A 26,042-nucleotide genomic window follows, 5' to 3' on the forward strand; every position below is an offset into this window, starting at 1 on the left:
CTGGGGTTTGGGGCGGCGCCCAGCCCCTGCCGCCGCTGCGAAGGCACCTCGCGTTCACGTCGACGAAGCCGCCTTTCGTCCCTCACGACGATTATCACCGATTCTCCGCCGATGCTCGGAAATCCGCCGATCAAGAGCCCGAGGCTATTGTTGTCCGATCTCCGGTGAGTTCTGAGGTTTTTTATGCCTTTACAAGTCTATGTTTCCGGTTTTATTGCGTTATTGGCTGATTATCGCTGGATTGTGACGCAATTGCTCTAATTTTGATGATAATTTTGCCGATGCTGATGCTGAAATGGTTTGGACTCCTTGTGTTTGGCTCTCCGCTCATTTTGTTGTTGAGGTGTTTAGGGTTTTTCCGAGATTGGAATCAATGTGGGACTTGAAGATGTGCAATTCTCGTGTTTTATTGCATTTTGTTTGACGGTTCTTCAGTTTGGTGAATTGTTATCGTAATAAGCGGAGAATTTGAGTTTGTTCGTTCTTTTGCGTTTAATATGGTGGAACACTTCTAATTAATCACTAGCTTTACTATCTTATGAACTTGTGGATTTCCCAAGTTGTCACGTTTGTTCTTGTAGTACCTTTATTGTGGTTTAATTTTGTATTTTTCTTTGACCTTCTTTGTTGGTGATGGGTCTTTGCTTGAAATTTTCATAGTACTGAACGGATACTCTATGACTTTCTGGTGTTTTTCAGCAAATAAAGCGGAAGAACACTATAGAGAACAATGAAGCTGATCATAGTGATTGGACTAGCAGTCCTGGATATACCAATGTTGTTAACAGTCCTATGCAAACTCCTGTTTCGGCTAAAGGAGGAAGAGCATACAATAGGTCAAAGGGTTCTAAAGGCAACAGATCTGCGCCTCAGACTCCTGTGTCAAATGCTGGTAAGGAGTTTTATCATCTCTACAGTTGCTAGTTTTAAGTTGACTTTTCTTAATGTGAATTCCTCAATATGTGCTTTAACAAAAGCTTCGTCCGTTTTACTGAAAAGGAAATTGAAAACATCAGTCACTAAAAGAACTTCAACTGAGAGATTTTGTTTGTGAAATGCAGGTTCTCCTTCTCCTTTAACTCCAGCTGGAAGCTGTCGCTATGATAGTTCTCTTGGTAACTTGGGACTATGTTTTTTAATATTTTCATGCGATGTCTGATATAGATTTTTAAGCTTTCATGGGACATTGTAGTGACAAGGTTGTCTTGGCTAGGTCTTTTGACAAAAAAGTTTATCAATTTAATTAAGCATGCAGAAGATGGTGTTCTTGACCTAAATAAAGCGGCAGAAACTTTGGAGGTAAATGCTTTGGCTGAATATATGCGTTTCTTTATTCGGCAGTGGCTGATTGAATATGCTGATAATCAGGTGCAAAAGAGGCGGATATATGACATAACAAATGTTTTGGAAGGCATAGGTCTCATTGAGAAGAAGCTAAAGAACAGAATACGTTGGAAGTAATATTTGAGAATTCAAAACATTTTATAATTATGTTTTTCCTTTCTTTTATATTGCTTATCTAGATACAGGACTCACAAAAGTGCTGATTTTAAATGATTCATTAGGGGACTTGACGCTTCAGGGCCAGGGGAGGGTGATGGTGACATTTCTCTATTACAGGTATGTAAAGTCAATTATGTTTATATTTCTTATCAAGAAAGCACAAAGCATTGTAGTTTCATGGAGTGGTTTCTCATGCAGGCCGAAGTTGAAGACCTTTCAATGGAAGAGCGCAGATTAGATGATCGAATAAGGTTTATATGGTTGATTTACTTGTTAAGAAGTCAGTCTTGCTAGCTTGAAACTGTTGGATAACAATAATGCTTCAACACTATTGCAGAGAGATGCAGGAGAGGTTAAGGGACCTAAGCGAAAATGAAAACAACCAAAAGTACTCTTTTTTTTTTCTTTTTCTTTTTTTCTTTTGAGAAGAATTGAATTATATTTTTTTTATTACATTTCTGGTTTAATAGTTATACACTTATACGTTTTAATGACATGTTACCTTCCTACTACTTTAGGTCGCTTTTTGTGACTGAAGATGACATTAAGAGCCTGCCATGCTTCCAAGTAAGCTCTTCATTCTATTGCTCATTATATAGTTGATAGTTCTATGATACTTTCTATTTCTCTGACTGATCCCATGATCCTTGAGATTTGATGTAAAACTTCTTGTGCTTCGTCTTCTTGCAGAATGAAACCCTTATAGCAATTAAAGCTCCGCATGGGACAACCCTGGAAGTTCCGGATCCTGATGAAGTAAGTCGAGTATAAAATTTTTTAGCTAGTATGGCTTACTGTTACACTTTCTTGTTTATGGTGCTGATGCATGATGCAAAGGTCCCCTTCAATATTTGTCAGGCTGTTGACTATCTGCAGAGGAGATACAGAATAATTCTCAGAAGCACAATGGGTCCCATTGATGTCTATCTTGTTAGGTAAGATTGCAGTTTTTGTGTGGCTCAGCATCTTCTTCTCTATAACATGGCTACTCATCCAGTAACACTTTGCATTGCATGTGTTGACGACTTATTGAAGATTTTCATGTGTGTTAATGATATTTCCTCTCTTGTACATTTTCATCTATTCATTTATTCATTTTAAATTTTGCTTTGTTGACTTGTAGTCAATTTGAGGAGAAGTTTGAGGAGATGAATGGCGCTGAGCCACCTGTGAACTTTCCACTTGCTTCTTGTTCGGGATCTAGTGAACCTACAGTGACAGAAGTGGTGACCGAGGAGAGCACCAGAAAGGAAGTTGAACCTCAGGCGCAAAGTCATCACATGTGTGCTGATGTTAACGCTTCACAGGATTATGGTGGGGGAATGATGAAGATTGTTCCTTCTGATGTTGATGTAAGTGTAATTATGATGATTAATTTGTTTTCATTGTTAAGTAATTGAAGAAGAAAACAAAGATACTTTAAAAGACGAGCATTGTGTAGGTGTGTAAGGGATTTCTTAGGATCTTAAAACATTTGTTAATACAATTTGACCATATATACGTGCACATCGTGTATTTCATGGACTTGCGTACCACTTTTTTAGATCATTAATATAGTTGGATATCTTTACATCATAAGATCCTATAGTACAACTTTTATGTTGCAATATATGGACTCCCGCTGAAAAAATGATTTTTGTACTTTTTCAGAACGATGCAGACTACTGGCTTCTATCTGATGCTGAAGTTAGCATTACAGATATGTGGAGAACAGATTGTATCCCTCTTAATATGCTGGCTTTTGTTTTACTCTGTGTTGTTTCTGCTTTCTTGTTTTCATTCTTATTGTGGTGCTCAATTCCCTAACTTCAAATACAGCTGGAGTTGACTGGGATGGGGCAAATATGCTTCATGGAGACTTTGGAATAACTGATGTCAGTACCCCAAGGCCCCAAACCCCACCGTCAGGAATTGCGGACATTCCAAACACTACTATGGACTTCTCTCAAAGGTGAACTTTAATTTTTCTGATGCTAAATGTAGGAAATCATCTCTGCACCTCATTGGCGACCTTCCATGGCATGAAGATGCTAGCTTAGCTGGTTGTCTGATGAACACCAGCAAAAATTTTGGAAGATTCTGATGGATAGCAACGTGGGGGATATTTTATACTGTACAGCTCGGTAATATTTTTGGCCCCCTTGGTAAAATAAAAATGTTGACATTTGATGTTTTAAGCATCGATGGAAGTTCACAATTGTGATGAGCATGAATGCACTGAATAATACTGGACCACCCTCAACATACACAATTTGAGCTTAAATCTAAATGCATAATCTCATCGTATGCATTTCCAGTCGTTGATGAGTGCGGTAGGATAAGTTTAGGATCACGAAGTCGTATTAACTGGTCTGTAAATGCCGTGACTTGCACACATGGCAACAGAGGGATACTGGTTTGTTTTCTGGGCAACATAGATCTCATAGGCCTAAAGATTGCATTGACCCTTTGTTTCTAAGCAATGGAATACACTCTGTAAACATTTTATACATTTATCCTGATAACCTATAATTTCTTTTTTTTTTTTTTTTTTTTTGTCCTCTACGATTTTGCCATATTTCATTCTTAAACCCATAGTTTAAGAAGGTATAGTATTTCTTTCTTCTTGACCTTAAGCTTATCGGAAAGGAATTTTCTGGTAATGATGTTAGAAAATAGAAAACATTGGGAAAAAAAAATGTCTGCCTGATTTTAGGGTCATTCCTGCATCGTTTTGCAGAACTTAGCAATCGTCCACGATCCATTTAACGTAAGATTTCTTTTAATTCCTTGGAAATTTGGTCAGCCACTACTTGACAAGTCTTTTATTTAAGGGGCGAAGAAAAAGTTCTAAGTCAGCTATCATCCTATCGATGAAAACGGAGTTATTTTATATAGCACAAATTCATGAGGGTTGTTTTCCACACACCAAAAAAAAAAAAAAAAAGAGGACAATGGAGTGATTTGCAATTGTGCCCGCATGCTACTGGCTAGCAGGTTTGAGTCTTATTCTTGAGGACAAAGTTGGAAAAGGAATTGGTCATGTGCAAACAGTTCAATGCCACAAATTAAATTTGATCACATAGTCCACACACGGAAAGTAGAAGCAACAAGGAAATGGCACTAATTGAGTGGGTGATAGAAACACCTTATGGGGACCCTAGAGTCAGGTCGATGAGGTCATGATCATCTAATTTTAATTTGTTTGTTTGGCAACGAGATTAAACGATTTTGTTCCTTCGTTATTGACTTGTTAAACATGGAGTAGACATGGTTTTAAATTATTGTATTGTTTCAATTTTCGATCTTTAATGGTCAAAGCTTGTTTTGTTGACTGATACAATTAAGCTTTGGTTGTTTTTGGCGGAAAGTGAGAAAGAGTTTTCCTTCATGTGACTAGTTTTGACCCATTCATCATGCATCTTATTGTGGGCCCAGGGATCAACCCAATTCTAGAAAATGTGAGGATAAGGCGTTTTTCATAGCGAACGGGCGTTTGATGTTTGGAGAATTAGACGTCCTAATTCTAGATTACCGAGTAATAAAATTACAAAAATAAAAAACACGAATACACTATTATAAAGGTCTTTCTACGTGAGATTACGTCCTAGAGAAGAAGAAACATCTCTCTCTCTCTCCCTCTTTCTGCATCGACAACATCTCCAATGCAGCCTTCGTGATCTTTAAAATCTTCGCTGAAGAAGAAACATGCGAAGAGAAAATGACAGCATTCTTTGAAATTTAGGGTATGTTTGTTTCAAAACTCATGTTAAAAATTTGAGTTGTGTATGTGAAAAAAATATTATAATAAAAAAAATTAAATGTAAATTTTTATAAGAGAAAATACTATATCAATAAAATTTGAGTTGTGAAAAGAACTAACGTCACAAATTTTACTTCATCGTTGAAAAAGTACTACTACTAACTGCAAATTAGTTTCTAATAATTAGTACTTATTTCAACTTCTGAAATAAAATAAAACAAGTACTCTTTTTTTTTTAAGTGCTAGAAGATATCATAGGCAAACTTATGAGGATAGGCTTACATCTTTATGTCAAGTCAAAATATGACAACATGAAATACTGGAATATTGCCCTAAAGAAACGTCCCTTTGCCTTCCCTAAAATTATGTCACAGAATAGTTTTTTTTTGTTTTTTTTGTTTTTTTTTTGTTTTTTGTTTTACAAGGACCAATCTGTTCTGTAGGTAGAAATGGTGAAGCGGTTTGTGGTAAGCATATTGTTATATGGTTAAGCTAACCAAGTTTGTGGGAATACAATTTGAAAGGCCACTTTCATGGTCGCTAAAAATGGGTAAAAGATAGGGATACTTATTTAGATTTAAGCAATTATGACGCACTATCATTCCACCTTAGTGGGAGCGTATATTGAATTTTTATGATAAATAATAAAAGAAATATGTATGATAATATTTTATAATAACTCCCATATAAATAATGAGAATAAAGATTAAAGTGTAAGACTGAGTGGGGATATGTATAAAAATATTAAATTTTAATGGGGATAAAATAGAAATATCATAGATGATTTTTAAGAATTGAAATATAAAACTAAGAAAATGATTGGGGCAGCTGCTCCTACTGGACAATGAATGGCTCCGCCTCTGATTTTGTTCCACATATAGAACAAGTCAAACAAAAAAAAATGCATTTTGACTTGATAATTAGTGGTGAAAAATGGATGTTTATTATTGATATGATATAATGTGCATACCCATGTAGTTTTGGCCCCTTTTAACAACTCATTTTTCTTTGTACTCTTCAACTTTTTTTCTTTTTTTACGGGAATTTTTATAATAAGATTAGAAAAAATAAATTATTAATATTTTTTTATTTTAAAATTTTAAAATTTATCTGTTATATATATATATTTTAATTTAATGTAATTTTAATTAGATTCTATAGTCGAAAACAATACCTTCTTTTACCAATAAATTTTTTTTTAAACTCCCATTAAAACTTTTCTGCTTTCAAACCTCCTAGAACCACACCCCATATACTCACATCCTTCGAAGGACCTTTCAAAACCCAAGAAATGAATTACACGAATTGTGACGTGTCTTTTGTGTATGCAACCAAGTCCCTTTTATTTATTTATTTATTATTTTTTATAGCAAATCGACTCCTATTGTTTACTTTCTTAGAAAAAAAGGTCCAATTGTTAATTTATGTTATTTTACTTTCATAATTGGTAAAATAGTAGTTTTGGACAAATAGTCCACTTGTCGTTAGTCGTTGTTATTGCTTATTATTTAAAACTCATGAATAAATTTTTTCTAAAAAATTAATAAAGTGGGTGACAAAAAAAGTTGGAAAGGAAAGGCAAGATAGTGAGGGGAAAAAAAAGTTAGCATGCCATGGGAGAAAGACAGAGGGAAAAAAAATTGTGGGTCATATTGTAATAGGTGAGAATGAAATAAATAGCGTATCTATATTAAATAATCGAATTAAGTTACAGATTTTAAAATTATTTAAAGTAAATAATAGTAAATTAAAAATTTATGTGATAAAATTTTTTTTATCACGTAAATCCAGTCATAAAAAGAAAATTTACGCAGTAAAAAATCTTTTTACCATATAAATCTAATTGTAAATAGAAAATTTACGAGGTAAAAAATCTTTTTACTGCTATTTAATTTAAATATTCTAAATATATTATTTACTTAATTTAATTTTAAAAATCTGCTATTTATTACAATTTATGTTGTACTAATAATAAAATAAACCATTAAGAACTTATTTTAAATTTTTTATTTAAGTTAAGAAGTAACTTTATGTGAAAAAAAATATTATAATACAAAAATTTAAATTTAAATTGTGATTCAAATTGATAAAGTGAATGAGGTCTAACACTTTCTAATCTTATTCCAAGAGTTAAATGATAATACCGACATAGTATTTTTTTGACCGTGAAATTTTGATCTTAATGGTTAACGGTTTTTATTTACAATCCTTACTCGTGGAGAAATGCTCCACCATCAAAAGACTCGCAATAAAAGAAAGGAAAAAAAAAATTTAAAGGATAAATTATATTTTTGTAACGCTTTGTCTCATAATCTTTAAAATGTAATATCTATTTTTTTGAATAATAAAATGTCGATAAAAAAACTCCATTCGTTAGGTTTTAAACTGAAATTAACTTTTGATTTGCCATTTTGAGAGTATTTTGATAATTTTATGATTTAAAATTTAATTTGAGTCTAAATTAATTTAAATATTAAAAAATCATAAATTTTTTTATTCTACCAAAAAATTTATAAAATTTTTAACTTATATGTAATTAATAATAGATGTATCATAATTATAAGTTCAAATTTAAATTAGTTTTAATTTCAAACTAAAATTTTAAACCATCAAGTAACTAAACACCTTAAATAACAAATTACATGCTAATTTCTCATAAAAAAACTTAACCGATGGGTTTTCTGTTAATATTCTATTGTTAAAGAATAACATATATTACTTTTTAAAGATAAAGAGATCAATGTTATAAAGAGGATAATTAAGAGAGAGTTTCACTTTCACGCGAATAAAACCAAGTTAATGAAAATAAAAAATAAAAAATGAAAAAAGACTTAAAAGAGAGAGAAAGAGAGATAGAGAACAATCCAACAAATGCAAACACCCATTACAACAATACACACTGATAAATAGCGTCTCTCTTCTGTGGAAGAAATCCTACTTCTTCTGACACTCTCTCACTCTCTCTCTCTCTTCATTTGTCGTTTCCTCTGCTCAACTCCAAAGATACAAACAAACCAATCATGGGCTCCTCCGACACCACCGACCCACCGAACATCCGCCGCCGAAACTCGATCGCCACGTCGGTCGTAGTCGTCCCCACAACCCTCTCTCTCTCCATCGCCAAGCCCCGCCACAGTGCCTCCTTCCCCATCGAAAATGGCGCCGTCGCCGTCCCTCCGCCGCCGCCGTTAAACTTCGAGCTCATCGCCCTCAAGACAACCTCCTCCTCCTACACCTCCCTCAAGGACCTCCTCCCCTCCTCCCCCTCCGCCGGTGGCGGCGGAATAAACTCCCCCACCTCCGCCTCCGCCTCCGCCGCCTCCGAGATCTCAATCCGCAACCGCCTCGTGAAGCAGGCCGCCTGGGCCTACCTCCAGCCCATGTCCTCCTCCCCGAGCTCCACCGGCCCACGGTTCCTCCGCCGCCTCTGGCTCAGATTCTCCTCCCAAAACGTCGTCGCTTCCTGCCTCGCCTTCATCAACAGCCACGTCATCCCCTCCCTCTCCCGCGCCGTCGATCACTTACTCCGCGCCCTCCGCGTCCGTACCCCCGTCAGATAACGCCGTTAACTAACGTAACATAACGTCTCTTTCATCAGCTTGTGTAATTCTAGTTCTACAAGTATTTTTTTCTTTTTTCTGGGGGTGTGATCAGTGATTCTATAGAAAGCTTGCATAACTTGGGGAATTGGAAATTTATAGAAAGGAAAATAAATGAATTTTATATATTACAAGAAGAAAGAGAGAGAAAAAAAAATGAAATGAATTTTCTACCATTTTTTCTGAGGTGATTTTGTACAATTTTTTTTTTTTTTTTTTCCTAATTCTTAAAGCGCCTGAGGCGTTGGCTGAGCTTTTGGGTGATGCTATTATTATTATTATCTGGCATAATTGATGCATCTTCAATGTGTACATATTCTGTCTCACTATGTCCTTGAAGCTTTACTTGCACAACCTTAGATTTGGTTGTCTCGGAAATGGCACGGTTGGCTGAGCCACTACCAGTACTACTACTTCCTTGTTTCTTGGATGTTTTCTGTTGTTGATGTTCATATTCTCTCTGCAAAGTTTGGTTAATGAATTAGTGTTTTTTCATAAATAAAAAAAATGTGGAATTTCAAATAATAATGCAAATGTGTTTATGGTTTTAATTGACCATTGATGAATCATGTACATTTTGTTGCATGACATGTAATTAAACAGTTTTAAGAATGTTGTTTTGAGATTTTAAGGAAAACCCATGTTTGGATTAGGTATCAATAATGAATTATTGTTGACAGAGGAAATTCTTGAAACACGCTCGTTTCCATGTTATGTGTGTGAAACTGTGAATTAAGCAGTTTAAGAATGTTGTCTTGAGATTTTACGAAAAAACCCATGTTAGGATTAGGTATCACTAATGAATTATTGTTGACACAAGTAAGTGATAATGAATTTATTCTTGACTAGTACAAGGAATGAAAGAGAGAGAGAGAGAGAGATAGGAAATTCTCAAAACATGCTTCTTTCCTAGTCAAAAGTTTCGTTATGTTTGTAACGTCTCGTGATTTATTCTTTCTATCCTCCTACTAAGGGAACAATTAATTGAATTGTAGATGGGAAATCCGTGGATGGAGTATATGAAAATGTAAAAAAAAATATGTTTTTCTAGTTGGCGAAAAAAGGGGGAAGAATGAGGGTGAAAATGACAAGGAAAATGTTACCTCAGTGCCGTTATGGTGACCAAACCTTGAGGACTGAGAAGCCAAGTAGTGAACAACTTGGAAGAATGCAGATTGCCCAAGTTCTGTGCAGTTTTTCCAGTAGAAAAGAGCCAAATCCCAGGCCCTTTCTCTCCATGCTAGCAATTTCTGATCAATGTCTATTTCATGCTTTATTACATAAGGCCTTAATATGGCGTCATACACATATTCAGAACCCTGTACAAAAAAAAAAAAAAAAAAAAAAAAAAAAAACTCGTTTTTATAAATTCTATTCAATCACCAAAGGGGTGTATGAAAATTCCGTTCCCTCATATATGTATGTATATGTGTATGTATATGTGTGTATGTTACCTTGGTGTTTGGATACCAAAGATAGATGAAAAGGGCCAGCTTCAGCTCTCCATACATGGGCATCCTTGAGAACAAGTTCATTATCATAATTTTAGATTTTACAAGTTGAAACAAAATAAAAACAGTGTCGTTCTAAAATGCTTTAACTTAAAATGTACCATGAAATGAATGCATCGCCAATTCTCTCGAGCACTGACAGGATAGCTACAAGAATCCTGCCAAAAAAAGAAAAAAAACTAATATTAAAAATTTGCAAAGAGGGGCATTCTGATTTCAGCAATCATATATCAAACACATATTAAAAGTTGATATTTGGCTAGAAATGTATTCAATAATGTGACGGAAAACGACACCAAATTACTGAAGGAAAATTACCTATGATTTATTCAATGAATAATAAAAAAACCTTTTGTTTTCTAACTGGTCAATTTACCATAAATACCAATAAATCACATGAATCATGATCCGAGGAGGAAATTTCATCAAAGCTTTCTAACCCATAATTACTCATTAATTCCATTTCTGGTTTCTTAAGCCCATAAACTACATAATCCCAATAAGCTTTCTCATATATTCCAACACTTGATTTATGTTTCTAGTTGCTTAGACTTATAAGCAATAACTTTGTGATTTCAACTTGCATAATTTTATTTCTAGCAAAAAAACTTGCATAACTTAATGATTAAGGAGGCTTATATCAGTATTAAACTATAAACTCTCTAATAATATTCCATTTCAATAATGCCCATTTTTATGATTGTTTAATTGGTGACAAATCCTCTCTCTGCATTGACCAAATCTTTTGCTATTTTTCTAACTCCTTATTCTAATAATAATAACTCATTTTTCCCCTCAAAAAAAAAGAAAAAAAGAAAAAACTCATTGAACTTTCCGCGAAATAATTGCAGAAAATTTAATATTAACAAGAATTTTAACCAATACGAACTTCAATACCAGAAATCATGAGAGAACAGGAGAAAAAAAGAAAAAAAAAGTTTCTTACCAGTATTGGCACCAAAACCGAAGTTCTTGATTTTCAGCTCTGTTCTTTTCCACGACTTTGTAACACTCAAATGCAGGGTATGCATACCCGAAAACCATTCTAAACAAAGAAACCAATATATATACACACACAAACACACACACATATATAACAAGATCAGTCTAAATTGGATTAAAAAAGATAAAGAAAAACAACAACGAAAAAGATCTAAAAGAATAAAAACATACACAAGAACTCTGGTGATGAAATCTCCCAACATCCTTAAATATCAATACACAGTCCCGCCAAAATCCCGTTCTTCACCAAGTCAACTGTAGAGAAGAAAAAAGAACATAAATTTATCCGAAGAAAAATTCACATTTGCTTCATAAAAACACAAGGGAAAAAAGAAAAATGCGTTACCAAATCGAAGCGACTTGTATATATCTAATTGCTGAAGACTGGAAAGGAGCAAAATTTGCCCATCTGACAGGTTCAAACACTGAAGATTTCCAAACAGAGAAAGAAATATGAAACTGAGAAGAAAATATTAAAAAAAAAAAGAGTCAGATTCTTTAGAGGAGGAAATGGGATTTGAAACTTACCAGAAGAAGAGAAGAGAAGAGAAAGAATGAGATAAATTCTCAAAGTAGGTGTCTTGAGATCGGCAGATAAACCAAAAAAGTTGGCAATCTTAAAATATTCTACTTACTCGATATATATAATATAGATATACACATATATAATAATATTATTTGTGGGGAAAGCAAGGATTAATAACGAAGATAAAGAGAAAAGGAAAAGGGAAAAGAAAGGGGGAAAAAAAATGAAAATCAAAGGTGGGATTTTTGGATTTCTTGCATTGGACGCTTCTTTATAATTTAACACGCAAACTTTTTAGAATTTAAAGAGAGAGAGAGAGAGAGAGAGAACAGAGAGAGAGAGGGCAGTTCTCGGGGGGATTCTTCTCATTCTTCACGCATTTACAGTTTTGGCGGTTATGTTTCTTTTGAGGGCAATTCTGTCATTTCATAAATGATTTGCAGAGTTTTTATTTTTGTTTTTCTTGAGAACAAAAATTTCTTGGAGTGACTGCGAAGAAACTACCATAACGAAAGAAATCCCACGTTTCACATCATTATCGGAGCAGATAGAGACATTGGCAAAGGTTGGAATGATTGGCATCTCAAAATAAAGAATAAATAAATTATTAGAAAAAAAAAGTCATGTAATTACAACAAAATTCATAAAATAGTGGATTGGATCTTGATTATGCTTTTATTTTGATTCTTCCAAAATATAAAAGTACCATAATGTTACGAACCTACTATAATTGTTTGGTAATATGTCAATTTATACTAACAACGTTGTGTATAATCATTTCTCAAGAAAAAAAAAAAAAAAAAACTTGTACATTGTTCATATTTTCAACTTAGAAGTAATCAGATATGATTATGCAAAATTTTCAATCCTGATTACTCAGTAAAAACGTGTTTGCTTAAGACAAATATAGAGGCAAAAAATCATAGATAAAATACAAAAGGAGTTACGTTATCCAAATTAATCAAAAAGACCAAAGAATACGACTAATTAAAAGAGCCAATGATGAGACTAGACCAGTAAAATTTCTAGACAACTTGTACTTTTCCAAAAATTTAATCACCGAGCAGCAGGCCACGCTTTATAAGGGGCATAATTGGAAATTAGCATTTCGTTGACCCATCTTTAAGCAAAGCTCCCTCGAGAGAGACAAACTAAACTAAAAGGAAAATGTCATTTAAATATCATTGACTACATTAACTAGAAATGGGTTTCACATCTGGATTCTGGATTGAATCATATTCATATATTAGAGTCATTCATGATTAAATTATACCACGTCAATTAAAATATTTTTAATAATTTTTATTTGACATGATATAAAATTTTAATTAATTTCACATGATATTATTAGAAAAATGAAAACAAAAAAAGACACCAAAGTCACATCTACGCTATTACTTACCATTTTCCCATTAATCATAATCGTCTTTTACTTGAATTTTTAAAATTTTTTTTTTTTTGGTTAAACTATAAGGGGGCGTTTGATATGCAGTAATCTTAAGGATGAGAATGAGAATCTACAATATTACCATGTTTGGTACAAGAATTATAATATTTAGATTCCCAGAAAAGTGATTATCATAGGATTCACTTTCCCTCATTTTAAGGTAATTTGAATACCACCCAACATGGTGTTATTCAAATTCTCAGGAATCTCAAAATCATATGAATCTTATAATAATAATAATAATAATAATATTTATTTTTTTATTTTTATTAATAATATTATTATGGATCTTCTTCCATGCGAACAACCAAACACAGTAATGTAATATTCTTAGGAATTTGAAAAAGATTCATGTATGGAACAAAACACAATAATGTATTATTCCTAAGAATCATATTACCCTCCATCACTTTCTTGGGAATATGATTCTTACTGATTCTCGCATACCAAACGCCCCCTAAAGGTATAACAAGCATGTATACATTTGATATTAAGGTTAATCCTCTTCTAGAAAGCCTTGGTTCCAATTAAAAGTGTATCGTTATTCCTTGGACAAAAAGAAAAAGGAAGAAAGCTCCGAAAAAAGAAGAAGAAAATATTGCAGACTGCACCATAAAGTCTAAAATATTATCTCTTGAATTATATAATGAGAACAATACCATATATATATATATATATAATTTTACCAGTTGGACCTGTGTGGGTTCTCTCACTAATAAAATTTAAACTTATATACATGACTTCAATTAGGTAATGACTAGTATACAAATTGTATTTCATTATTTCCTTCTCATGTAAGGATTAAATATATTGCACTTAATTTCTTTAGTCTTGCAACTTTGTCCTGTTCTAATTTCGTAAGCTTTGACTGTTTTAAATGGACGCGTGAGTTTATAGACCCAGTCAATTTAAGCTGAGCTAATAAAAAATTGTTTTTTTCCCTTTGAATTTTCTCAAATAGTCAACTTAATATTACTTTAATTAATGCACTTTCTTTGCTAATTTGACGTCAACAATTCTTTTGTGAACATTCTATAAGTATAAAAGAAAAGAATAAGAAATATTGCATGAGGCTAGCTAGGGCAATATTAATAAATAGTGATTGTACTAACAATATTCATCAAAAAAAGGAAAAAAAAAAAGAGGTATAAATTCTTAAATTCTTTTAGGAAAAAATATTGATTGCACGTATGTATGTAATTTTTGGCATCAGATTGGCCTAAACCACATTTTTTTCCCCTGTTACTGATATCTTTACCACATAATCAATCTCGCACTTATAAAAGTCAAACTTTATTACATATATGCCAATTGACGTATGGCCTGATAATTTACAGTGAGCTAAATAAAAAATTGTTATTAAGTTAGCTCTCCTTCTAAAACATATTTTAATAGTATTAAGTCATATAATCTATATTACCATCAACAAAATTTTTGATGCGAACCATCTACGAAGTTGTTGCATTAGGTCAACAACTAAAAATTATTCCAATGGACGACAGAAAAAAAAAAAAAAAAAAACTACAAACATATGTAACATTGTATATTATATTGTAATATAAATAAATTAAAAAATATATGTGTGTTGTTCTAAAAGTTTATGAGTAAGTCAACATATGCATCGGCAACATTAGTTAAGAATATGATAATTACATATTTAGACCTATAATATTAATTTATTATGGAATAGATAAGAATATGCTTTGTTTTCAAGAGATAGTTGGAGTTAGTTTAACATTATACTTAGGGGTTCATCGACTTAAATTCCTTTTTGCATCATCCATGCACAGTCAAAGTTTACGGATATGGAGTTGTTATTTTATTTGCTTGACACATTAACATTAACGAAGATATTAATTCTAATTAATTTATTCATTTAAATTTTGTAAATATTCATTTTTTAGATTTTCTGTCTCCTCTTGTTATCTAGTTAAGTTACCCATTATCACGTTTCCTCATTTTATCTAGTTAAGTTATCTATTATCCAGTTTCCTCTTTTTACTATTTAAATTATAGTCATAACTCTATAAATACCTATATTATTCAATGAGAAGAAGATGACATATTTTCTCCTCTCTCGATTCTTTTCTATATGGTATCAGAGCAATTCTCTTAAGACTCTTCAATGAATTTTCTTCACAGCCACCACATCTCCAAGTGCCACCACGCCTCGCCGCCGTCAAACCCCCACTTCTTCGCAGCCGGACCCACCATCCGCTGCAGTCGAGTAGCCACTAACTCAGCCACACATACCGCCCATCACTACCGCCGCTCCTCCCTTTGCAATGGCCACCGATAATTTCCAAGTCACCATTCCAAATGCTCAAGAGCCGGCCAAGCCATTGATAGTCGTTCATGTCAACAACACCGTTAAACTTACCTCCACAAATTATCTCTCATGGAAGCTTCAGATGGAGGCTATTCTCATTAGCTATGATCTCTATAAATTTATTGACGGCTCCCATCCTCCTCCTCTGGCTACTGTCACCGCCAACAATACCACCTCTCCAAATCCGGAATATATCACATGACTTCGACAAGATAAATTAAGTTTTGGTGCGCTAATCGATTCTCTCACCCCGTCTCTCATTCCCCTCATTACACAATCCTCCACTTCCCGTGATGCATGGAATGTTCTTGCCAATATCTATGCTCGACTCTCTCATGACCATATCAAACAAATTAAGGAACAAATCAAGAATGCCATCTAAGGGTTCTCAGACAATTTCAGAATACATGCAATTTATTAAGAGTCGTGCTGACGAGCTTGTGGCTCTTGGCAAGCCTATGGACAATGAGGATCTCATTGAGAAAATTCTCGATGGTCTCGATGAGGATTATCATCTGATTGTTGATGTGATCAATGGTCGTGACACAACCATCTCCTTTGATGAACTCCATGAGATACTTATTTACAAGGAGCTCTCCCTCTGCATCTCTCAATCTTCCTCTTCTCCACTGCCGGCAACCGTCAACGCAACTAGGTCCCGAACCAGTCCACAACGCATTTCCTCACCAAGCGTCGCTCCTCCCGTTGTGGTCTCTCGGGGTGGTCGTCGTCCTCCAAAGCCCTACTTGGGACGCTGTCAAGGAAGCCGTGAACAAGGGCATACCGTTCAACAATGCCTAACATTTAGGATTAGCAAGTTTTTGGAATTTAACTTAATAATCTGCCAATTTTGAACTTGTTTTGATTTCTTTATCACTAAGAATTTATTTGGTTGAGAATCCTTGAGAGAAGCACACCTCTTTTCTCCACATTGTCTCATGAAACGTTTGGTAATGAGGGGCAAAAAGGTCTGGACAAGTCGTTTTGTTTTAAGAAATTATGGCATGTTGCATACCTTGCAAGAACTTTCTGAGCATGGCAAAACTTCAATTCATGCCTCATGATAAGCAAATGTGGCACCGAGCATAATTGTCTCTTTGCACTTCAACTGGAGTTGGGCCACATTGTTTTTTTCCTTAAAAAATAGGCAAAGTTCGCCTAGGCCTACATAGACCACTTTATATCATCAAAGTCACAAATCCTGACTGCCAAAAGGAAAAAAAAAAATAATAATACAGCTGACGACCAATAGAAATTGGCCATGTCAAGTAGCATGGGACCGGCAGTGGGTGAGGTGAAAAATGCATCTAAAGGTAATGCAATAACGTAACGTATGAGACCAAGGGCCAGTTTGTTAGAGAATATATTAAGTGAGTAAATATAAGATTATAGCGAATTATTAAGAATATCTTAATAAATTTAAACAATAACGATAAAAGTAATTTCATAAATAAATACCTTTAACCTACTTTTTAAAATTATGTTTTGGGCTTCAATTTTTAAAGCATATTGGGCAAAAGACAATTTATCAAGAGGAGTTTACCTGACATGTGATCAAAATCCAAGAGTCCTACATTTATGCCATATTTAGTCTTCAATAAATTATAATTTTTCTGTTGAACTTAATGGCATAAGTCTCTTATGTTTATGCCACTGGATACAAAAATGAAAAGATGGCATCTTATGAGGGGTATTTTTGAATTTTTCCTGGCGTTTATGTTGCAAATATTTTTATATTTCAAATCATCCCCCAAAAGAAGTCCCAAATGGGCACTAATAATCTTTTAACCATGTGACTTTCGTCACAACATGTGGTAGTGCAATACTCTTTACAGGTGGTTCTGGTTTTAGGCTTCAAAGCGGCATGAGGGTCAAAAGGTGGCTTTGGCCAAATGCCAAACCATGCAAGCAAGCAGGAAGCTAGAACCAAATTTCCTAAACGAAAAAAAAAAGGAGAAAAACCAAAAATATTGAGTGTAGTATCAACTAACATTTATGCCATTAAAGTGATATAGTAAAAATTTATATCATATGTAATCAAATCAAGTGGCACATTTTATCACCAAATTTCTTAGAAGAAAAAAAAGAGAAAAACAAAAGTACCACTCAAAATATAGTATTAACTAGAGTAAATTGCACCATTACATCCTAAACTATTCGTGCTTTGCATAATTAGATGTGCCATGAGTTGAAAAATGACGATCTTTACCTTTTATGTGGGAATCTCGTGTCTTAAAGTGTCAGTTTAATAACATTAGTTAGTCATTAGACCTTAATTACAATAGATTTTAAAATTCGTGTAATTTGTCAAAATTAAAAGTTTAAGATGCATTGTACAAAACATAAATAGTTTTGAAGTGTACCAGTACAATTTACTCTATTAACTAACATTTATCCCATTATCTAGTAAAAATATATATACCTTATATGTAATCAAAATTAAGTGGCATATTTTTATTATATCACTTCAATAACCACAACTTTTTTTAAAACCATCCTTTTGATTACATAAAAGGTATATAAAATTACGTAAATAACACAAATTTATATACAAATTTATATATTAAGTGATTTAAATATAAAAACAATAAAAAATGGTTATATACGTAATTTTCTTAAAAGCAGTAAACAATTTATCATGGATAACTCAAAATGCAAAAAAAAAAAAAAAAAACGCAGAGTAACAGCAGTAATAACACGAGAAATTATTCAATACATCGGGTGTACCACGTCATATTATTTATATGGTACATCCGTTTAATGAGATAGTACTATTTGGACACCCGTCCAATAAGATTGTACCATTTGATTACCTATTAGGAAAGAGAAAAATAAAAATGAAAAGTTGATATAGACAAAATGTCCAAATGGTACAATCTCATTGAACGGTGTACCACATAAATAATATGACGTGGCACACTTGGTGTACTGAATAATTCCTCTAATAACACACCAACATAATAATTGTAATAGGTCAAATCCTTCTTCATATTGCAGTTACTAACCCTTTTATTTATTTTTTATTAGGAAAATTTCATTTTACTACTTGTGTTATATCGAAATATGAATTTGATACTCTTTATTTTTAATAATTTCATACTGATACCTCGACCTTTTAAAAAATCTTTTTTTAGTATCTCAGAGCAATTTTTTGAGACATAAAAAAAAATTGCCTTTATTATTAAATATATAATTTTTTTTAAAAAAAAATCTTAAACTTGCAATTAAGATTTTTGCTTTATGTTTAGGGTAAAATGAAGTTTAGGTGTTCAGGTATCAGATTTTTTAAAAAGCTTTTTTTTATATTTAATAATAAAAGTAATTTTATCTTTTCGTGTCCTAAAAAACTACGGTGACATACTAAAAGAAGATTTTTAAGAGGTCGAGATATTGACATGAAATTATTAAAAATAGAATGTACTAAACTCATATTTTAATATAATACAGGATAACAAAATGAAAATTTCCCAATTTTATTTATTTTTTCATCGGTTGTAACGAACTTGCATGTTTTTCTTCCATTTTCTGCCTATATATGTAAGTTAAGAGTAAAAGGTTCTTGTTTTTCTCTCTTAATTAAAGTCATAGTCATAGAGATGAGCGAAGAAGTTTTGCAGTCTAAAACCAAAAGGCATGCTAATTTTCGTTTACGCTATGTATCAAGGTACTCCCATTTTCTGTTTTATATTTCTGTGTTTTTTCTTCTTATCTGCTAAAGTTTTCATTCTTATATATATATATATATATATATATATATATATATATATATGTCAGTTTCGCTACTGAATTACTGGAGATTCAAGCTGATGAGCCAACATTTCATGTCCTATTTATCCCTGGAAACCCAGGTCTGTTTTATTTGAGTTTTGGGCATTTTGGTACTTGCTTTTGTTATTAGTTGAACTACATAACATAACAATCAGAATGCCTTGCTTTAAATGAAGTTAGGATTTTGGGCTTGGATTATTATTATTTTTTTCCCCCTCTTGCAGGTGTTGTGACATTTTATATAGACTTTATGGAATCACTTTTTGAGCTTCTTGGAGGACGTGTGTCTGTGACAGGCAACATATCACTTCCTAAATTATGTTATGTTATGTTAGTTATTATTATTATTTTTTAAAGATTTGTTGGTGGTTTTGAATATTTTGTTGCTTTTTCTTTGCATAATCAGTTGTTGGGCACATATCTCACACAAAACAGGTACCACATTTTATGCAGTGGCTTTGGCAAACTAGAATAATGAAGATTATGAAGTGTGGAAAGTTATTTGTAAAACCTATTGACTGATAAAAAGAAATTAATTTTCAAAGTAAAGCTGCTAAGCCTAATTAGTGATCCATTAATTATCCAAGAAAGATTGAAACGGCCTTCTTTTTGGTTGAGCTGCTGTTTCTACATTGCAACAAAACTGGTTTTTAATCTTTTGTGAACGGAATAGTCTCATGCGAAGTTTTCTTGTTATCAGAATTGGGAGCATGGGATGTTGTTCTCATTACAAGAACAGATTGATCATAAGGTGGAATTTATCAAACAGGAGTTCCCTAATAATGAAGTTCCTATAATACTGGTATGAACATTTAGTCATCTTCGTTTCTTATGTTCAAGTTCAGTTGAACTCTGGAGGTGCTATTCCTTCTTTAGGAGAAATCAGATACTCAAATAGAATATTATTTCAATATGTCCTATGTGAAAGAAAAAATTACCAGACTAATAAAAAATTCGCTCAATCTAAGAAGTTCTTTCGCTCCGATGACTAAAGCGATCTGACCTGCGCTTGCTTGTTATGTACACGTGTACTTCCGTTGATAAGTCATATTGATATTGTGATATGATATATTGTTGTTATCACAAATTACCTAAGTAAAAATTTTTGAAAATTTATCTGGGATATTGTTAATTATTTGTTCAAGAAAGTAGTTTAAGATACATGGAGAATTTGGTTTCTAGTTGTGAAAGAGTTCAAAAGCTGACATGAAACTTATTGGTATAGGTTGGGCACTCTATTGGTGGATATATATGTATTGAAACATTTAAGAGAATTCCAGAGAAGGTATGACTATTTTATGCGAATATTTATTTATTTATTTAACTTTTATCTTTTTGCTTTCTCATATGTTTCTAGACATAGATAACCTCTTCTCTGACTTCTCTTTGGGCATTCTAGGTGTTTTATTGCGTTGGACTGTATCCGTTTTTGGCGGTAAACCCACAATCCAGAGAACAGTTTTTCCTTCAAAAGATTTCAAAGTATGGTCTCTTTTTTTTTTACTCCATAACTAACATCCTTTTCCTTACCTTACTATGTGTTGGAAGGCATTTTATTTTTTTCTACTTAATGTCAACTGCAATAGTGTATGACTTATTTATGTACACTCCTTTTAAAAAAAAAAAAATTTCCCACTCTGTTCTGTACGATTTGTAAATCAAATATGTGTATGATATCTTAAAAATGACAAAATGAATGGGTTTAGTATGGGAATGTTGCTTAATCCAAATGCATGTTGAATATTGTTTCTGCCTTTAGACCTGTGTTTCTCTAGCTGTAACTTTGGCAATTCAATCTCAAGGCATTAATAGGACAGAATAATGTGCTTCAGGAGTTCAACCTTTTCCGTGGCCCTCAGTTCCATGGTAGGGTTATTGGGACTATTACCGATCTCGGTTAAGCGATTTGTTGTGTCTAAAGCTCTTGGGAAGTCATGGTCTAGTAATGCAGTTGAGGCTGTTTGCTCTCACTTGGCTAAGGTCTGATTTGCCTTCTTATGTGCATAGTCAATCTGTTTTCTTATTTAACTGCTCACTTGTAGGGAGAATTTCTTAGAATTCATGTCAAAAGGTATTGCTTAGTGCACGCGTGTGATTTAATTATTATTTTTTTCCTGGAAACTTGCAGTATCATACAATGCGGAATATTCTCTTCCTAGTCCATACAGAATTTGAAAAGGTACAATCTTTCTGTTTGCTTAAGATATTAATGGATTGAGGCCAAAAGTTTGTAGACACTGAATTTTGTATCATGTTTAAATAGAATATCATGTCATGACTACAACAAAAGTGGGATTTAACGACTAAACTTTGAGAATGCTAATACCGGTTTAACTATCTCTTCTTGAACTCCACAAAGATAAATTTCTGCAACGGTTTGTGTAGTAGGAAAACTAAAGTACGATTGATAATTTACTTACTATTCCGGTCCAATGCTAGCTTGCAGAAATGCCAGATTGGGAATTCATGAGAGATAAGAAGGAGAAAATTGCATTTTTGTTTGGCAGTGATGATCATTGGGGACCACTGCAATTTTACGAAGAGGTAAGCAGCAATATTATCACCATGATTGCGAACCACCATTCGCAAGCATGGCAAAGCTTTTGAAGTCTTTGGCATGAACATGCATTTTAGCGCTCAGGTTTGAAAGACCAGACAACCTTTAATTTTTGGTACTAATAAATCCTTAAATAATTGTTTGTTTTCCTTTAGGTAATGAAATATAGGATATAAAGCTGCAAGTTCCTTTTCTCTGTATTTGATATTCAAATGGTTGCAAGTTGGTAAACTAGGAGTTCTTGAAGGTTGTCCAAGGCAAAAGTTATGCCATGAAAAGCATGTTTGGTTTTTTTTTATTGATTTTCTAGCGTTGATGAGGACGATTTACCAAGATGATACACATTTTGGCTTATGTCATGTTTGTTAGAAAAATTGTTTAAAAACAGCACCGGATATTAAGTAGAAAGTCAACCCTATCTCTAGGTCTCATATTTCGGGACCCACCTTCTATTAGGACCACTGGAGCTTTATAGCATTGTTGTATTTGTTATAACTATTAGTTTTGTCCACAAAACATACTCAGTAATTGAGATTGCAGAGCTAGAAAAGTGAGTAATTAGTTGACTATCAGCATTATTATTGGTGACGCTTTTCTGGAACTTTCTTGTTGCCACAGATTTCAAGGCAGGTCCCAGGTATTGCTCTGTCAATAGAAAGAAAGGGCCAGGGCCATTATTTCTGTTGCTTTGAGGATTGCTCGTACTGGGTTGCTCACCATGTGGCAACTTTGATCAACAATCAAATATCAAGATCAAGATCATCAAGCCTCTAAGATGCGAAATAATTTTTACCACATTATTTTTGAGTTTTCCCTCTACTAAATATTATGTCAACTCAAAATCCATTGTACTTCTTTTTTTGCGTATACTAAATATAGGTGCTAAACGACATTAGTGATGTTTAGCAAGCTTCTCGTGTGATATATGATACAAATACTAATGCGGTAAGTGGGGGTCTCCTTTTCTCAAATATAAGTGTGTCAATACTTTTATGGCATGTTTATGTGAGAATGAGAATTGTTTAGTACTATTAAGAACTAGACGTCATAATTTTATAATACTGAGAGCAATACAATTATTAAAAAAAAAAAAGCAAAAATAAGAATTAAACGATTATAGTGGTTTATTTTTCGGCCACGTACACCGCCGTATGGAATAAAAGTGAGATTAGAAATAAATAAAATAATATAAATAACGGTTGTTGGTCTCATTTCTAGAGTTCATTATAGTAAATGGTGTAATGCAAAACAATCTCCATTTATCTATAATGTTTATTAAACTTAGAAACAGTAATATTATTGATATTAATTATTTACTAACAGTTCATTGTACACAATTACATAATCATTGGTTTATAACATAAGAACTTATTAAGAATATGTAAATAAATTCAACATCATTCCTTTTAATATGGAATAATTATTAAAGAGGTGAAAGGATTGATATTTTTTTCTTCATTTTTTATATTGTGCAGGGTCCATTAGATCATTATTAGATGGAAAAAGAATTGCTCTTCATTTTTCTTTTCTCTTTCATGAACATTGACAATAATATTTACTAAAAGCCTTATGATCGGGCCCTACCCCTCAATGAGGAGTGCGTCGTTATAACCCCACCAAATATAATAGCGGTAAAGATGCATGGAGAGTGTGGACCTAAACATCCTAATTTGAGAACTAAGTTGACAGGCACAAACCTTCGCATTTATCAAATGAGTGCGTCGTTATAACCCCACCAAATATAATAGCGGTAAAGATGCATAGAGAGTGTGGACCTAAACATCCTAATTTGAGAACTAAGTTGACAGGCACAAACCTTCACATTTATCAAATGTTCGACCACAAAATCGCCACGGCAGTCCACCACTAGACCACCCCACCATGTCCTAATTAATACTTGCTAGCTAGTGATAGTCCCTACTCCGGCTGTTTCATGTACTTACTCATGTTCTAATAATTTTTTTTTTTAAGTTACAAACATTTTTACTTTCCTCGATCCTAACGAACTCGTATATTTTTCTTGCATTTGCTACCAATAGATAGATCAAATTAAGAGTAACACACCCTGTTATTGACTCTCTCTCGTAAGTTAAAGAGAATATGGGTGAAGAAGTTTTGCAGTCTAAAACTAAAAGCCATGCCAACTTTCGTTTATGCTACGTGTCAAGGTACATGAAATAACTAATTCCAATTTCGTCGTTCTATATTTCTTGGGCTTTCATGTTCTAGACTTTCAGCCTTTATGTTATATATATATATATATATATATATTTTTTTTTTTCCTGTTAGTTTCGCTACTGAATTATTGGAGATTCATGCTGATGAGCCTACATTTCATGTCCTATTTATCCCTGGAAACCCAGGTACTAAATTTTTTTTATTATTAGTTGAACGATATATAGCCATTAGAATGCCTTGCTATATAAAGACAAAAGAAAAAAAAAATATTTTTGGGCATGGATTTTTATTACTTGTTTTTTTTTTTTTTTTTTTTTTTTTTTTTTTTTTAATTTGGTTTTTTTTTTTTTTTTTTTTTTTTATGCAATTGGATTTTTCATTACCACACCTATAAAATATTGGATTTTTTATCACTTGCAGGTGTGGTAACATTTTACATAGACTTTGTGGAATCACTTTATGAGCAGCTTGGAGGACATGTGTCTGTGACAGGCAAGATATCATTTGATGAACTAAGGTTTACTTATTTATTTATTTATTTTTCCCCTTTTGTTTTCTTGTTAGATTTTTTGGTGGTTTTGATCATTATTATTTTGTTATTATTATTTTGTTGTTGTTGTTGTTATTATTATTATTATTATTATAATTTTGTAAACGTGATTTTGATTATGCTGTTGCATTTTCTTTGCGCCATCAGTTGTTGGGTACATAGCTCACACAAAACAGGTACCCCTACATTTTGCTTGTTTAAGTCTCATGTGTCTTTTGCTTCTTGCCCTCAATCTTCATTGTACTATTATGCAGTTGTGGCTTTGGCAAACTAGAATAATGTAGATTATAAGGGGTAGAAAGTTATTTGTAAATATATTGAGTGGTCACAAAAATTAATTTTTAAAATAAAGTTCTCTAGACTAATTACAATAATAATAATAATAATAATCACAATAATTTTGGTGATATTCTTAGCCACAACATTGTTGTGTGACTAAATACCACTTATAGTAAAAAGCTTGTTACGACCAAAACTTTTAGCCATGGGAAAAAGGTTTAGCCACACTAAAAAGTTCGTGATAAAAAGTTCTAGTCATAACATAACTTTATAACTAAATGCATATAAGTTATAAAGTTGAGACTAAAAGTATTACAAAAGAAGATATTGTGACTATTTTTTTTTTTAAGTGCAAGTAATCCATTAATCATGCAATAAAGCTTGAAACAACCTTCTTTTGGTTGAGTAGCTGTGTATAGACATTGCAACAAAATTGGTTTTTAATTTTCTTTCACTCTTTTGTCGAACGCAATATTCTTACGCGAAGTTTTCTTCTTATCAGAATTCGGAGAATGGAAACTTATTCTCATTACAAGAACAGATTGATCATAAGGTGGACTTTATCAAACAGGAGTTCCCTAACAATGTTCCTATGATACTGGTATAAATATAGTTGTCTCGTTTCTTATGTTTCAGTGTTGTTGGGCTCTGGAAGTGCACTATTTTCTTGAGGAGATACTTGAGTAAGATAATATTTCAATGTGTCCAGTATGGAAAAAATTATCAGACATTAATGAAATATTTGCTCAATTTCAGTAGTTCTACCATTTTGATGATTAGTTTAGACTAGGGCTGGCAATACGGGTTACGACACGACGACACGACACGAACACGACTCGATTTTTTACGGGTTAGTGTCAAAAACATCAACCCCGGGTCAATTTAGTGTCAACCCGAAATTGACCCGTCTGAAAAAGGGTTGGGTTAGTGTTAACCCGTATGACACTAAATTAACCCGTTTAGTTAATTTATTAATTTTATACTATTTTTTTAATTTTGGACCTTTTAGTAATTTAGTCTCATAAGAGAAAAAACCCTAATCCTCCCTCAC

General features: G+C 33.0%; 3 protein-coding genes across 3 annotated transcripts; 2 read left to right on the forward strand and 1 right to left on the reverse strand.

The window, feature by feature from the left end:
* Window positions 1-8: 8 nt before the first annotated feature.
* On the forward strand, window positions 9-4,003 carry LOC112093159 (transcription factor E2FA; the record flags this gene model as incomplete). The annotated part of the gene is made up of 14 exons (XM_024171073.1): window positions 9-164; window positions 700-892; window positions 1,062-1,115; window positions 1,214-1,299; window positions 1,369-1,457; window positions 1,566-1,620; window positions 1,702-1,754; window positions 1,841-1,891; window positions 2,022-2,070; window positions 2,194-2,259; window positions 2,362-2,438; window positions 2,627-2,855; window positions 3,154-3,220; window positions 3,322-4,003. Coding segments are annotated over 14 exons (1,362 nt in total), but the record flags the coding sequence as incomplete, so codon positions are not given.
* A 5,049-nt stretch (window positions 4,004-9,052) lies between these two features.
* LOC21401803 (putative HVA22-like protein g) lies at window positions 9,053-11,980 on the reverse strand. The gene is made up of 8 exons (XM_010106488.2): window positions 11,886-11,980; window positions 11,704-11,782; window positions 11,529-11,612; window positions 11,302-11,400; window positions 10,457-10,513; window positions 10,299-10,362; window positions 9,948-10,163; window positions 9,053-9,304 (listed from the first exon to the last, which is right to left on the reverse strand). The coding sequence occupies exons 3-8, from the start codon at window positions 11,558-11,560 to the stop codon at window positions 9,065-9,067; spliced, it is 708 nt and encodes a 235-aa protein (XP_010104790.2). The 5' UTR covers window positions 11,561-11,612; window positions 11,704-11,782; window positions 11,886-11,980; the 3' UTR covers window positions 9,053-9,064.
* A 7,275-nt stretch (window positions 11,981-19,255) lies between these two features.
* On the forward strand, window positions 19,256-22,934 carry LOC21401804 (lipid droplet-associated hydrolase). Its single transcript, XM_024171075.1, has 11 exons — window positions 19,256-19,323; window positions 19,434-19,507; window positions 19,652-19,723; window positions 19,834-19,862; window positions 20,128-20,229; window positions 20,653-20,712; window positions 20,827-20,909; window positions 21,260-21,407; window positions 21,556-21,606; window positions 21,867-21,971; window positions 22,603-22,934. Exons 1-11 carry the CDS (start codon window positions 19,256-19,258, stop codon window positions 22,756-22,758), a joined length of 948 nt encoding a protein of 315 aa, XP_024026843.1. The 3' UTR covers window positions 22,759-22,934.
* Window positions 22,935-26,042: the final 3,108 nt, after the last annotated feature.

The sequence above is a fragment of the Morus notabilis genome, unplaced genomic scaffold (genome assembly GCF_000414095.1).
Source record: "Morus notabilis unplaced genomic scaffold, ASM41409v2 Scaffold406, whole genome shotgun sequence".
Taxonomy (NCBI): Eukaryota; Viridiplantae; Streptophyta; class Magnoliopsida; order Rosales; family Moraceae; genus Morus; species Morus notabilis.